Source organism: Malus sylvestris, chromosome 11 (assembly GCF_916048215.2).
Source record: "Malus sylvestris chromosome 11, drMalSylv7.2, whole genome shotgun sequence".
In the NCBI taxonomy this organism is placed as follows: Eukaryota; Viridiplantae; Streptophyta; class Magnoliopsida; order Rosales; family Rosaceae; genus Malus; species Malus sylvestris.
Genome location: NC_062270.1, coordinates 27,469,499 through 27,485,874, shown reverse-complemented (window position 1 = coordinate 27,485,874; position 16,376 = coordinate 27,469,499). Strand labels below are relative to the sequence as shown.

The following is a 16,376-nucleotide window of genomic DNA, read 5'->3' as shown; positions in this document are numbered from 1 at the left end:
CCAACAAAATTGGAAAGGGACACGTGGCCCCAGCAATATGTGGCTTCGCCCCGGCCTGAAAAAGAGAAAAACTCAACAAATATGTCAAAATTAAATGTAAAGACAAAACAAAATATTCCCTTAAGCATCATGCATAAATTACGCTAAATGTAAAGAAACTCAACCAGTATAATGTATAGGTTAGATAATAGTTAAATACACGCTAAGTCGTATTATCTAGTTGAATACATTTAAATCATAGTACCTAGTTGAACAGTACCTAATCGAGTATATATCTAATGTGAATATGAGCAATCCCAACGCCGAATTCAACGGTTCATGCATACATCAAAACGATCAAAATTCGACAACAAAAGCTACAAACACGAAAAGAGGATCTTTTGGAATTTTCTCCCCTTGTGAGAGACCTTGCCTCTCCTTGCGGGCAATTCTCACCCTTTGGCGTGAGTGGCTCTCAATCGTGTCCAAGTTTGTTGCCGCGGATCCTAGTTGCAGTTGGGATCGGTGGGTGTCCCTTTGTTTTTGCTTTTGTCTTCCTCTCTTCTCCCCTTTGCTGCTTTTTCCCCTGCTTCCTGGTTCGATTTACCCTCTTCTCATCCCACTGGTGTATCTCCTCCTCCTTCCTCTAATTTCCAATTTTTAGTCAAGTTTGGCCTTGATTTGTGGCTTGTCAAGTTGGTGAGTTCTGATCTAGTACTTCTACTAGGTCGGATGTTCCAAACACCATCACTTTCTCTTTGTTGTCTGCCTTGGATGGCAGTGTTGCTCGTGGATTTCCACGCGCTTCCTTCACTTTGCTGCAAGTTCTTTGTAATATGTGGTTGTGCTTGGACTGAAGATTGGAATTGGTTGATGGGATTGCTAAGGCAAGGCTCGGTTGGGGGATGGGATTTGTGCGGATCGACATGCACTGTTGTAGCAACGTTGGTTCCGACGGTGGTTGCAGCGAACCCTTGGTTGTTTTTAGTTTTCTGTTTTCTTGCGTTCCAACTTTTGGTTGGGCTCTTTTTTAGTTTCTTTGGAAGGTCCCGTTTTGCTTTGTGTACATGTAATGGGCCTTTGTTGTAAGTTTGTCTTGTTTGAAATAAATGTTTCACTGTTGTAGGCCTATTTGATTGAACGATCTAGGGTTTAGAGAGAGGGGGGCCAACTATGGTTAGAGATGAGAGAGAGTGATTTAATTGTGAGGTGTATTTGATTCACCCCATTGTGTCTTTATTTATAGTAATATGATAGGTAAAAATCTTTCCTTTTAGGATTACAACATTGAATAGGTAATTTACTCCTAATAGGAATATAAGATACATTCCCATATCTACTAGGATTTACACAATCACATTCCTATTCTAAATATGACTGCAACACTCCCCTTTGAGTGAGTAAATACTCAACAAACCATCGCATCAGATCTTCAACAGATAAGGTAGAATAGATGATGAAGTTATCGGCACAACGGGTGATCGCGAGTCTCAAATTTAAGTGAAGTATGCATTTGTAAAATCCAAGGCATGGGGAAAAAAACCCATAGAGTAAGGAGAAAAGTGAGAAGTATGCATAATGTCTAAAACAAACGTCAAATAGGACGAAAGTAGTGAACTCAACAGAGTATGATCATCCCAGGATAGGTGCCTCATTAAAACCTCATTAGGTAGCAAAAACCCAGTGGGAAAATGCTCTTAATCGTAGGAAAAATAGTACATTAAGATCATGTGAGTATGCTTCTAGATACTCCCCATGAGTTAGACATAACTTCTAAATAAGAGAACTACAAGCGATTCAATTCAGATAATTTACGCATACCGATTCCTTGGATGAGCTTCTAAAATGTAGACTTGGGCAATGACTTGGTGAAGAGATCAGCCAGGTTGTCCTGGGAACGAATTTGCTTCACTTCAATATTATGATGCTGCTGCTGCTGATGTGAGTAAAAGAACCTTGGCTCTATGTGCTTGGTGTTGTCTTTCTTGATGTATCTCTTCTTCAACTGCTCGATACATGCCGTATTGTCTTCAAAGATCATCGTAGGAAGGTCAACGACTAATGTAAAACCACTAGTGCTTCAAATATGTTTCATAACTTTTCTCAACCAGAAGCATTCATGCGATGCTTCATGCAGGGCGAGGATCTCAACATGGTTAGACGAAGTCGCAACTAGCGTTTGCTTAGTAAACCTTTAAGATATAACGATGTTTCCAATGGTAAAAACATAACCCGTTTGAGAATGTGCTCTATATGGGTCAGACATATATTTATCATCTGTGTAACCAACAAGGCGAGAATCAATCTAAAGACCATAGAGGGTGGCAACACTTGAAGATTCGTGGGTATAGAAGAAGCCCAAATCCGTTGTACCTTTGAGATAGTGGAAAATGTCTTTAACACCATTCCAGTGTCTGCGTGTGGGCGCATTGTTGTATCTTGCCAAAAGATTCACAGCAAATGAGATGTTAGGTTTAGTGCACTGAGCCAAGTACAATAAAGCCCCCATTACACTTAGGTAAGGAACTTCGAGTTCCAAAATCCCTTCCTCATCCTCTGGATGGAAGGGATCTCGTTTAGCATTTAGAGTCCGAATGACCATAAGTGTACTCGAAGGTTTCACTTTATCCTCATTAAAATGACACAAAACCTTTTGAGTGTAGTTCGATTGATGTATTAGGATTCCATCTGATCAATGCTCGATCTCTATGCCGAGACAGTATTGAGTTTTCCCAAGATCCTTCATCTTAAATTCTGATTTCAAGTGTGCGGCAATCTCTTCAAGCTCTGCGAGAGTCCCAATGCGGTTCATGTCATTGACATAAATTGCAACGATTACAAATCTGGAATGTGACTTCTTTATGAACACGCATGGGCATAATTCATAGTTCACATAACCCTGACTTGTCAAATATTCACTTAGACGGTTATACCACATCCGCCCGAATTGTTTCAATCCGTAGAGTGACCTTCTCAACCTAATTGAGAGAGTGTTCCGTGGTCCAGAACTATTTAAACCAGTCAATGGAAGTCCTTATGGAACTTTCATGTAAATTTCTGTATCTAAATCCCCATAAAGATACGCGGTTACCACGTCTATAAGCTGCATATTCAACTTTTTGGAAACTACTAAACTGATTAGGTAGTGGAACGTTATAACGTCCATTACGAGGGAATACGGCTCCTCGTAATCACTCCCAGGGCGCTGAGAGAAGCCTTGCGTTACGAGGCGTGCTTTGTATCGAACTATTTTATTCTTCTCATTATGCTTCCTCACGAAAATCCATGTGTAGCCAACAAGCTTCACACATGGTGGTGTAGGAACGCTAGGTCCAAACACTTTACGTTTTGCGAGTGAATCAAGTTCGACCTAGATTGCTTGTTTCCAATTTAATCAATTGGTTCTACGTCAGCATTCATTAACGGAACGTGGTTTAATGTCATCGCTAAGCTTGATGTTAGTAGCTACTGAGTACACGAATGCATCATTGACGATCATCTCATTCATATTCCAAACCTCATCCCATACTACGTAATGGACCAAAATCTCGCGATTCTTGGGAGGCCGTCATGTTTCCTTTGAAGCATCAATGTGGAGCCAAAAATAATCACAAGGCGACATGTGGTTTTTTGGGTAAAAGAGGACAAAAATACCCTTGAGGTATAACGGGATTCCTACGCTCAAGTAGCGGGCCATCATCCTTAACCAAGTAAAAAATGCTCCAAAAAGGTAACCAATTCCAAATTATCTCATCCATCCTCATTTAAGGTAATTCCCAAAACCTAATTTATTCCATTTAGCTAATCAATTAGCTAAATAATATATTTTTTCATATTTCCTAAAATCTTCCTTTAAAATCATAATAATTGACTAATTAAGGGATTAATTCCTAATCAATTCCTTAATTGTCAATTAAAACATCCATTCAACCCCAAAAACAAGTGAAGGGCCGGCCACCTATTATTAGAAAAGGAATTGGCCATGTTTTGTTTATCTCTTGATATTTGCCCATTTCATCCCATTAATTAGCTAATTCATTTGGTAATAATTTTATTTTGCCAAATTAATTAGTCAATTAATCACATAACTCCCAAAATCATCTTAAACCTAAATTAAACCCAAAAAACCCTAGCCACCTCCTATCTCTATAAATATACTCTCATTCTCACCAAAAAGGAGATTCCAACACTTTGGTAAAAATCCCAAAATTCTCTAAACACTCTTTCTCTCTAAATTCTAACTTTGGCATCGGAGGTTCTTCGGCCAAAGGCCCCCCCATTCATCGTGGGCGCGTGAGGCTCTTGGCCTTAACCTAAGGTGTTAATTGTTTTGTAGGTGCAAAATTGTCCACAATCACCGTAATCTAGAATAACGTCATACGTTGGAATGGATGAGTGAGCGATGGTCAGATTCAAACTAGGGTCACTAGTTGGTGCCATTTTCCTCTTCCTGGGTTGTGAATCCTTTAAACCAAGGGGTTTGCCACGCTTCAAGGTCGAAGCAGGTGATTGGCTAACCGCCAATGTACCTTGCCGCGTGAAGGGTGCGGCCTCCCCACCTTGAGGGACGGTCTGGCCTTCCTAGGGGGGTTGTTGATGTACGCGGGGTACATTTATCCTTACAGGTGTGTTTGTAGCGAGTATATGTGATCTTGTCACCTTTGTCATATCATTAAAAGCATTCGGCATGCTTTGAGCAATGCTTTGAAGATCTATAATTCGACGCACCTTAGTTTTAGACTGGGCAGGCGGGGATCTAAATGAGACATAGTGGGAGCATACCACAACAATTCAAGGCGTTCTATGGGAACGATAGCATGCTTATCTCCCCCTAACGACGGGAAGACTGTCTCATCAAAGTGACAATCTGCAAAATGTGCGGTAAAGAGATCTTCTGTCAAGGGTTCTAAGTAACAAACAATTGATGGCAAATCATAACTGACATAGATTCCCATTTTTCTCTGAGGACCTATTTTGGTTCGTAGCGGCGGCGCTATTGGCACATAAATGGCGCACCCCAACACCCTTAAATGCAAGACGTCAAGCTTGTGTCCAGTAACCAACTATAACGTTGAATGTGGTTGGGTAGCGGTGGGCCTCAGGTGGACCAATATAGCTGCGTGCAATATTGCATAGCCCTAGGCAGATATCGGCAGTTTGGTTCTCATAACCAAAGTCCGAGTTATCAATTGAAGGCGCTTTATGAAAGCTTCTACCAAGCCATTTTGGTTAAGAACATGGGGTACAGGATGTTCCACATCAATCCCTACTGACATGCAATAATTGTCAAAAGTCTATGACGTAAACTCTCCAACGTTATCCAGTTGAATCAACTTAATTAGATAATCAGGGTGGTGAGCCCTAAGCTTAATGATTTGAGCTAAGAGTTTAGCAAACGCGGCGTTGCGTGTAGACAACAGGCACACATGTGACCATCTTGTCGATGCATCAACTAACACCATAAAGTATCTAAATGGTCCGCAGGTTGGTTGCATATGTCCACAAATGTCCCCTTGAATCCTCTGAAGAAATTTAGGGGGTCGTGAATAATCTTTGTATGGGAGGGTTAAATATTCAACTTCCCTAGAGAACACGCTTTGCATGGCAGGAGTCCAACATAGGGATGTAACTTATGCCCGTGTGAATATTTGAGGATACGGCGCATCATGTCACGTCCAGGATGTCCCAACGATCATGCCAAAGCAACAAAGTGTCCTGGAACTCAGGCATAGGGCCGGCCACACTGTGGGCTTTTATGTCCCGAATGGTTGTGAAGTACAACCCACTCGGCAGACGTTCCAACTTCTCATGAATATGCTTCTGGCCATATTCGCATAAAGTGATACAAAGAAATTCAGAACCATTATCTTCAGTGGTTTCAATATGATATTGATAATCTTGAATATCTCTAAAACTCAGCAACATTCCTCCGAAACGTGGAGAATAAAGTGCCTCCTTAATGGTCAAGATTGTACCATTGGACAACATGATACGTGTCTTTCCGTATCCTTCAATCAGGTTGGATGGCCCTGAGAGAGTTGTCAAATGAGCTTTCTTGCGTATTAAGTTAGTAAAATAGTGTCGTTCACGCAAGATAATGTGCGTGGTTGCACTATCTGCTAGACAATTAACTTCCCCACTAGACATACCTAGAAATAAATTGATTGAATTGGTCACATGCATAAATATAAGTCCATTCATTCAGTTAAGCAATTCGAGAAAATAATATCCATTCAAATAACAATCCATAATTCAAAACAAACCAAAACCAAACAAATTATTCCAAATACTTAGAAAAAGTGTTCAAAATTAAACTATCAACCTAGAAAATAGGGGGTAGGGCCGGCCACTCCTAGTGGGTTCGGCCACTAGGGGTAAACACCCTAAAAACATGTCTAATTTATTCATCCATAGGAGTTGATGCCTCCTGAAATCTGATATCTCCATTGATGTAGTTGCATCTTTCGGATGATCCACAGGTGCCAAGTTAGACTCACGATAGGAATGATACTTGGCAATAGCCTCAGGGGAAGCTTGGCATACGCGTGACCAATGATCCATTGATCTACAACGATAGCATATGTCCAATTCAGTAGAAATGGGCCGAACGAGAGCCTTGCCCTTGTTCTTGAAGTTTGGGGCCTTAGGGGCTAGTGGTAGACACTGCTGGGTCACATTTCTTCCCTTAGGTGTGGTACTTTATTGACCTTGGGCCCATGGTGGGGCTTGCCGCCCATTGCCATGGTTACAACGGTTCTTGCGTCATTTATGGCTGCTAGAATTAATCGCATATGCTTCAGGCGTGGCTTTCGAGCCAGTGGGTCGAGATTGATGATTCTTCATCAAAAGTTGGTTATGCTTTTCAGCGAGAAGTAAAACAGAGATCAAATCCGAAAACTTGGTGAATTTTTGTGCCCTATATTGTTGCTACATAATAATATTGATGGCATGGAAGGTTGAATAGGTCTTCTCCAGGAGATCTGATTCAGTTAATTCCACTTTGCAGAATTTCAACAATGAACTGATTCTACAAACTTCAAAGTTGTATTCATTCACGGACTTAAAGTCCTGCAAGCGTAGATGATGCCAGTCGTGTCTTCCTTCAGGCAAGTATATGTCTTTCTAGTGATTTGAGCTAGAGGTTTCTGCAAGAAACACATAATGCAATATACTAATTTGAATATAGTGGATTTGAGGTTCTTCGGGAACTCAAGTGTGAGAGCTTCGTTACTACGAAAATATGTGACGGTTCAAAGTATAAAAATAAATTATTGAATCGTTAATGTCCAAAAGTGATCTTCAGGTTAATAATTTTGGATTTATATTAGATTAATGGAATGCAAGTCACTTTTAATTAATTCAATAAATCAGGCCATACTGGGTCGATTGTAGAAGCTAAATAATATTAAAATAATATTATTGGATCGAAAATATAGCCCCAAAATATTTGGGCTGGGTGCCGTGAGTAGGCAAGGCCCTAAAGGCTTCGGGAGTGGACTGCAGGCCACGGGCCTGGGTGAGGGAAATTAAGAGCAACCCAATCTGCAAGTTTGGGCTTCAAGGGGGTGCAGGCAAGGCCCAGCGACAGCTGGCCTGTGAGGTGAGGCAAGGGAGGACAAAGCCCAGCCCCGTGGGCTGGCTTGTGGATTCAAATGAGAGCCCAGCTGCATAGGTTGCTTTCTGTGTTGCTAGCCGCAAGAAAAACTAAGCCCAATCAAGTGGGCTAGCACCAGATGGAGCAGGTTTGGGGGCCTGGGTGCTTGCAGGACAAGGACCCAACAAGCAAAGCTTGTCCTGGGCTTGGTCTGGATCCAGGAAGGCTGCGAGCCTCCTTAGAGGTAGAACTGGGGCTTCATGCCCATACTAGTCTATCAAGCTAAAGGCCTGGGGGTCTAAATAGGTGTAGCAAAGTCCAAAGGCCTGCTGCCGATGTTGTGTCGCAGGGGTGGTGCCATACTATGTCCAATTTCCCTTAAGGTCTAGGAAACCCTAAACATGCTTCTAATTTATTTTATATAATTTGACTCACATATTCCACATAACAATTTAATTGTGGGATGCATGAAACAAATATATATATTGACAAATATATAAACATATACAATATGTGTGTGTGTGTGTGTGTATCATAAGGAAATTATAAACATAGAGGGGTTCATGCATCATGGAGAATGTTTTCATGCCTTGTGGATGTTTCAAATATCTTCTTTTATTTTAAGCGTACCTGATTAGTAGAAAACGAATAAGCCTTTGAATTTGATGGATGATAGCCCCCTCCTACAATGCATCAATTCCTCAGCTTCTGGTAAGAGTGTGCTGATAACATGTTGTAGGCCTATTTGATTGAACGATCAAGGGTTTAGAGATAGAGGGGGCGGCTATGGTAAGAGAGAAGAGAGAATGATTTAATTGTGAGGTGTGTTTGATTCACCTCATTGTGCCTTTATTTATAGTAGTAGGATAGGTAAAAACTTTTCCCTTTTAGGATTACAACATTGAATAGGTAATTTACTCCTAATAGGAATATAAGATACATTCTCATATCTACTAAGATTTACACAATGACATTCCTATTTTAAACATGACTGCAACATTCACCATGTTTTGACATGGTGCTTTTACCAAAAAAAAAAAAAAAAAAGCTACAAATACGAACAAAATCCAAGAAAAAAATGAATAAATATAATCAAGCACAAAAGGTTGATGGTATTAATCACATTCCTCTTAGTTGTAAATTGTTGACCTCCACGAAAATACATGTCATATATATGCCATTCAAAACAAAGAGGAAGAAACAAGAAAGCAGAGAGACCCAACACCACCAATACTGAGCAAAAAGAAAACAAAGAGAAGAATAAATCGTACAACATTAGACGTATGTGAAGAGAAAATCAACCAATATGTGGATATTTGCGTTCCCCCATTCCTTCTTGCATGCATGAGATGAATATTTTGCCTCGTTGAATGACTGCCTATTTGAAGGACTGAAATTAATTTTTAATCTTATTGTAGGGATTAGTCTGCATGTGATATTTGACAAGGACTGAAATTGTGTTTGTTTCATTGCTTGTCTGCATGTGATATTTGACAAGGACTGAAATTATGTTTGATTCATTGCTTTGATATTTGACAAGGACTGAAATTGTGTTTATGTTTGATTCATTGCTTTGATATTTGACAAGGACTGAAATTGTGTTTGTTTCATTGCCTTGATATTTGACAAGGACTGAAATTGTGTTTGTTTCAGTACATTGAAAGAACAGTAGTGAAGAGGAGGCGCGAAGAGGTTGCTTTCCAGACGTTAAAAGGCTCTCTTTCGTTGTTTATTTCCTTTACTTTCCCCCTCCCTTCATCTTTAACCTATGAGATGAATAGGAAAAATAATATTCTGTCCAGACAGAGAAATAATCGACCCTTCAATTTATGCTTCTTTTATAACATTACTTCATTTTCTATACGTCTTGTATTAATTTCTTTCATGCACATTCGGCTTCGCCACATAAGAAGGGTGAACCCGTGTATCGTTCTGCTCCGTATGATTTATGATTATGGGAATGACAATATATACACACATACACAACGCATGCGATGGTGAATGACTGCATAAAAAAAGATAAATTTCATTAAGCGTGAAATGTTCGTACCTACAGATACAAAATCCATAATATACTAATTTCTCAAATTCACATTTATCTTTTTTAATACGATAAAACATTTAGTGTTTTTTGGATCCAAACCACATTAATGCTTTTACTACGCATTATCCCAATATAAAGCAATTGTAAAGCACGTTAACGGTCTTGAATCGCTGAAGGTGAATCTCAATAGCAACGGCAAGCATCCAATAGTCCTTAATAAACTGCAGGAGAACAAAATGTATCATTTCTATCAACCTTCATCTCAATTTCATGGCAACATGCTCAAAACGGATATACCCGTTACTAGAATCATGCATCAAATTTTTTCAATCCAAACTACACTTAAACCCATATGATCATATTATTCATCAGAATATTCACTTAACCTCAACATTCACTTTAAGCAGCATAAATATAGATTAAACGTTAAATGAGGCCTTCAAACAAAGCAGTGAAAAATCTAATAGATGAGAGTAACCACGTACACTCACAGGTTTAAAATTATGCCCGTATCATATTTCCGTATGTATATCACATGATGGCCAAACACATTTAACATTTCATCAAGGTTGCAGTTTTGGAGCAAGAACAACATATATTTAAGTTTCAAAGCAGCTAAAACATCCAATTTCTGCGTTTTACACAAACTATAGCATGTTGCTAGGAATCATCTTCTTGATTCGTTAATTAATCTATGAATACTTCAAATTGAATTTCATGAACTGTACAAAAAACAACTTAGACCTATATATGGCTCCAAGAGGTCTGTCAAACAAGAAGCTATACTAAGTAACCTGCAAGAATATAACAGTAGTAACGGCAAGAGGAAAATAAAATCACGAATTATTTGGCAAGAGAAAGATATACGGAAATTGAGAAATAGATGCGAAAGAAACAAGAAACACAGATAAATTGTTTCTTCTTACCTCTCTGGCGCATATCTACACTCTCTCATGCTCCAGTTCTCAGTCAATATTGAGACGTTAGTTTAGCGAAACAAGGCTCTCCACATAGAAACCCGCATCACTTACTTTAGGGAAATCATAAATGTTTATGCAATGCGAGCTTCCATCACTAAAGTCGTACATAACCAGCAGCTTCTTGTGCTGGCAAATCAAGAGAACATAATCTTTCTTCCAGCAACCTGAATGTACTAACGAGAATGGGATGAAACTGGAGAACTTTTTTTCAGTCCAAGACTCCCTGACTCCATATTCCTTCATAACCCAAAAGTCAGTATATTGTTCATCTACATGAGAAGAAACCCAATCTGCTATGCACAGAAATTCCCCGAAGACACCCAGTTTGTAGTGTAGTGGCTTATAAGAAGTAAATGGTACTGGAATTTCTCGAACCTCCTCCTCTTCTAAAAGGAAAGATATAATCACCCACGAGTCATCTTGGGCTATCTTCACCAACCAATGCACGCCTCCATTCAGCATGAAGCCAATAAAACAGAACATAGCTTTGTAGGGAAACCGCCTTTCAATCACTCGCCAAAAACCGGTTTTCAATGAATAGACAGCAAACTCGATCTCATCTTTCACGGACCACCCATTTACCACTTTGTAATCATCACTGGCATGATCAAAACCGAACCCAGAAAGACTTAGTGCGTTAAAAGATGGTGGCTTGGGCAGTTTCTTATATTCCCTTATTGCTGGGTTGACCAGATATAACTCTTGTCCATTTAACTTGAACAACACTAACCCATTGCAGTAAGAAATCAAGACCCAGAAATTCGGCAATGGCGACCCATCAGGACTGGACTGTTCAGGATGAACATAATCCAGATTACTAACCACAACACTTTTACCAATATTCTCATTAATACTTTCTCCATCATCCAGAAATCGACTGTCTTGATTGAGAAGCTCATCAAGGTTACAAAAGTAAATGGAATGACGTTTTTCATTAGTAAATACAAGTCTCCGTCTTTGGAACAAAATGTGCTTATTGTCAATTGTTCTGCTAAGCTGGATTTTAGCAAAGTTGGGATCGGAGATGAAAGAACGACATGGCTTAGATACGCACCTGAATTGGCCTAATGATTTTACTGGCAGCCATGAAAAAATCTCGCGTATCATCTCCCATGGAAGGTTAGGGTTCTCTTCCTTCATCATTCGCTCTGCCGTTTTGTGGATAAACTTTTGTGAAGAAAGGTTTTTCGGTTTGAGCTACAAAAGATGGTTTTTTGGTGAGTTACTAACTTCGGAATTCTTTCTTTGAGAATAAGAATATGAAGATGAATTGAAGATGAGAATAAGATCAACATATAAAGGATAACAAGGGATTTGGCTGTAAGATACAGATGAAATAGCTAATTAGATATTAACGGAAGGCCGGCACTACAAAGCAAAGTAGACGTTGTCTCAAGGCAAACCAACTATAAGAACAAACCAACTGAAAGAAGACAAGAAACTGTCATAGTTCTGGTCAAACAATTGGGGCAGAAGTAATGAAATTGAAGTGGGCTGTAAAATTTATTTAGAAAACTAGATTAACATCCTTTCACAAAATTCAATTTTAAAAAAAACCGAGTGTAAGATCTAATATTTAATTTTGATCATTTGACTTTATATTCAACTCAGCAACTTTACATATAGGAGTTAAATAGTCAATTAATTAAAAGAATTATTTTTGTTTGTTCCTAAATCGCCCTTTTCCTATGATTTAGCTAATAAATATTGACTATTAGGCCTTTGAGCTTTCATGTTTATTTTGAAATCAATAAAAACAAATATTTTTACTAAATGTCTATACGGGTTGCACAATCAGGTCTCATTTATGAAGAGGAACATGTCCAACTCACATACACACTTCTCCTTTATATTATCTCTTATCTCTCTCAATTGTATATTCTCATGATTCGTATGTTTCTTGCATTATGGAAAAGCTAAGGCTAGCAAATCTATTTTTTACTTATGAATTGTGTTTATTCGTGTATGATAATTTTTTGTCTATGGAGATTGACAAGTACGTATTTTTAAATCTATGATTTGTGTACTGATATGAAGATACATGGAGTAAAGTTTGCATACCGAAATTAAGTACCTATGTTTATGCCCTTATACTTCCATACCTATGTCTATGCATTTATACTTCCGTACCTATGTTTATGCCCTTATATTCTGTACCTATGCCTATGCACTTATACTTCCGTACCTATGCCTATGCACTTATACTTCCGTACCTATGCCTATGCACTTATACGCTTATACTTCCGTACCTACGCCTATGCACTTATACTTCCGTACCTATGCCTTTGCACTTATACTTCCGTACCCATGTATAGCACTTTGTTAATGTACTTAAAATTTTTATGGGTGTTCTTCTTTTTTCTTATGGAGATGGGAATTGTGTTAGTGATGATGTTTTGCTTTTCTTTTTTAATGTATTTTTGTCATATCTTTCACTATTATGTTCACAATTAATCAATATAAAAAATTTCATTTATTTTCTTGCACCTATTAGTACTTTCCAAAAATTTTAAAATTTTAGAATTTTGATTTAAGTGTATAAATGGGAGATTTGAGTGTGAAAGTCAATTTCCAATTTTTAGCCTTAATTATTAATTGAATATGTGGATGGCAAGTTTGTAAATAGTATATGTGATAAAGGCAATTAAATATGACATGGCGTTAAGATTTTAAAATAGGGACTTAAATTGGATAGAGAAAACCATGCAGGTTATAATCTAAAAGTAATCTTATTTAGGTCCTAAAATCTAAAAGCCCCAAATTTATTTGCTGGTTTTAAAAGAAGAGTAATGCTAGGAAAGTATATTTTTGGACCACATTTACATACTAAATGATGCATATAATCAACATTTAATGAGATAAATTTATTAATGTGGTACACCATTACAATCCATACATTAAAATATTATAATTTAACCTCGTGACATGGGAAATGACTATTTTACCCTTAAATGCATGTCTTAATTAATTTATCAAACCTCAACTCAAGAATTATATCCTCGCACTTTCTTAAGTTTCATAAACTTTATTTTCGTACGTAAGTTTTATGTGGAAATCGAATTACGAACCAAGACCCGAGGGTTTATTTGTAATTAAATTTAATTGGAGAGACAAAATCGTAATTTCACTCAAAACAATTTTAAGTGGGGTTATACCCACTCTCAGGGCTGGTTTGGTATTGCTATGCTTTGAAAAAAAGTTGCTGTGAGAATAAGCGGCTGTGAAATAAATCAGCAGAGTATTTGGTAAACTTTTTTGTAAAAGTGCTTTTGGAAAAAAAAGCAGTCTGGTAGTGGGTCTTTTCATTAAAGGAGCACTGTAGTTCTGTGTGCTTTGAAAAAAAGCCAGTTTTCCAAAGCTACAAATGGCAGCTTCAGCTTTTTCCTTTGATTTCAGCTTATTCTCATAGCAGCTTCCAAAATAAGTCATTTTTTTTTAGTTTACCAAACACCAAAAACACTCCCAGCTTTTTTTCATAGGAGCTTTTTTTAAAATCACCTCAACCCCAAATTGGGGCTCAGTCTCCCTCTTCTCCCTCATTTTCTGCAACCCCTCTCTCTAAGCTCTCGACCCTCTCTCTATCTCTCTAAGCTCTGAGAAGGAAACCACCCCATTCCTCTCGATTTCGACCAAACTAACTCCCAAAAATCTGAAATGTGAACCTTTGTGACATGTGGAACTCATCTGTGGCATTGCAAGTTGCATTGAGGCACCCCCGTGTGCTCTGCCATTAACGCCGAGAGCTTGAGCCTTCTCGAACTCCATCTTAGGTATGGTTTCATCCCTTTCTTGACTTTTGTGGGTTATAATCTGCTCTGTGATGTGTGTTTATGTCGATAATCCAAAGGTTTAAGATCTGTCATGAATCTGTGCATGCATGTCATCCCTGGCGACAAATTCTGGTGAATGTCGTTGAGTTCGAAGCTAGGTGATGACTATTCTCTTTGGGTTTAGCTCGTTGGTGAATTTTAAGTGTGTTTTTGGGCTAATTGTAGCTTTATTTTGTGGTCTAATCCTCTCTATGCACCCATATTCTCTGTCACAGTTAGTTTTGACATGTATGCACTCTGCCAACCTTTTTCCAAATTTCGGTGAGTTACACAGAGCTCCAACGGTCGAATTTGAGAGGGATTCAACCTCTCCTTGTCCTAAAAGGATCCTAGGTATGTTTCTAGTGATTTTTAGGACTTAGATACTTGAAATTTAGCTTTGAAAACATTGAAATCAAGTTCGAAAGAGCCCTGATCGTGTTCTGGGCTACTTTGTACTTTCCAATGAATCACCACGACCGGCGATGGAGACTTGCCACTGGTGAGTTAGATTTAATGGCAACGGCTGAGATTCCGTTAACTTTGACAGAATCTCATAACGGAGAAGGTATAATCCATTAACTCACTTACAAACCTCACCACACTAACACGTGGCACTGATGACAATGAGTGCAATGTCTACTTGCCAAACCACAGCGGAGAGTACGACTGCCCAAGGCGGCGTGTGACATCACCGAGGCGGCGCATGGTCGGAGCATAGTGGCACGTGACGGACCCAAGACCTAACCTTAGGTTTTTCGATGTTCTAAATCACTTGGTGCTAGTGTTCTAAAAATCGGCCTAGGCGGCCGCCTAGGCGCCGGGCGGAGACCAACCGCCTCGATTAACTCGTAATCGGTTGCAAAATCGGAGAAAGTATTAGACGGACGTTGGGCGGGATTAGGCTGGTCTAGGCGGAGCTATGCAGGTCTGCTCACGGCTAGACGGGGCTGGGCGAAGTCTAGTTAGCTGTATTTGAGGACGCCGAAACCAGGAAAAATTTTGAATCTGGAAAAGTCAGGTTGCAGAGTCAAGAGGAAGAAGATGACTGGTGGGGTCCATCCTTTTATTTCAATTTAAATGGACAAATGTGATCTTTATGGTCCCACGACTCATGTTTGGTTCCACGTTTCCACTATTTTATGCTCTTTTATTTCTGTTTTTATTGTTTTGGGTCAAAATTCTTTTGTTTCTTTTCTCACCCAAATCAATCATCATTTTTTTACTTTTTAAATATTTTTGTATTGTTTTATTATTCCTTTTCCTTTTAAGACCATTTATATTAAAACCCCTAACATTACATATATATTATTTAAAAAACATATTATTTATATAATAAATTTAAATTTTATATTAAATTAACTTAAATCCGCCTAGGCCGCCTAGGCGCTAGGCCCGTTCTCGCCGCCCGACTAACGCATAGCATCTTTTAGAACCTTGCTTAGTGCCCTCTTTTTGTACAAATTCAAAGACTAAAGGGTTGAATTGGACTATATTCCATTAAGGGTGCGTTTGTTGCACCGGACTATCTCGGACTGGACTAGCTTCAGGGACTAAGCTGGACTGGCTTAGACTAGACTAAGTTGGACTGACTTAGTGAAGCGTTTGATGCAGTGCCGGATTAAGAAGCAGGACTCTAATATTATATTATTAAATCTATATATACAATATTTTATCATTAATTTAATCTAATCTACTAATTTTTTATTATTATTATTTTATCATTTGTGGAATCATCTTCTTCCCAGATTCATTTTTATCTCCGCCCCTTTTTCTGCCTTTTCTCCCTCATTTTCGCAGTACCACCGGCTTTCCCCAAAAAACCCCAACCCCCTCCCTTTCAAGCTTAGCATTGCCAATTTAATGGCAACCATGGTGAGCTTTCCTGCTCAGCTTCCTCTCTCTTCCCTTTGTTTTTCCGTTCAAATCCCTCTCTCTCTTCCCTTTGCCTCTTTTCCCGTCCAACTTCA

At 38.8% G+C, this 16,376-nt stretch overlaps 1 protein-coding gene across 1 annotated transcript; it reads right to left on the bottom strand.

Moving 5' to 3' along the window:
* Positions 1 to 9,575: 9,575 nt before the first annotated feature.
* LOC126591020 (F-box/kelch-repeat protein At3g06240-like) lies at positions 9,576 to 11,958 on the bottom strand. The gene is made up of 2 exons (XM_050256546.1): positions 10,544 to 11,958; positions 9,576 to 9,838 (listed from the first exon to the last, which is right to left on the bottom strand). Exon 1 carries the CDS (start codon positions 11,738 to 11,740, stop codon positions 10,601 to 10,603), a length of 1,140 nt encoding a protein of 379 aa, XP_050112503.1. The 5' UTR covers positions 11,741 to 11,958; the 3' UTR covers positions 9,576 to 9,838; positions 10,544 to 10,600.
* Between the last annotated feature and the right edge of the window lie 4,418 nt (positions 11,959 to 16,376).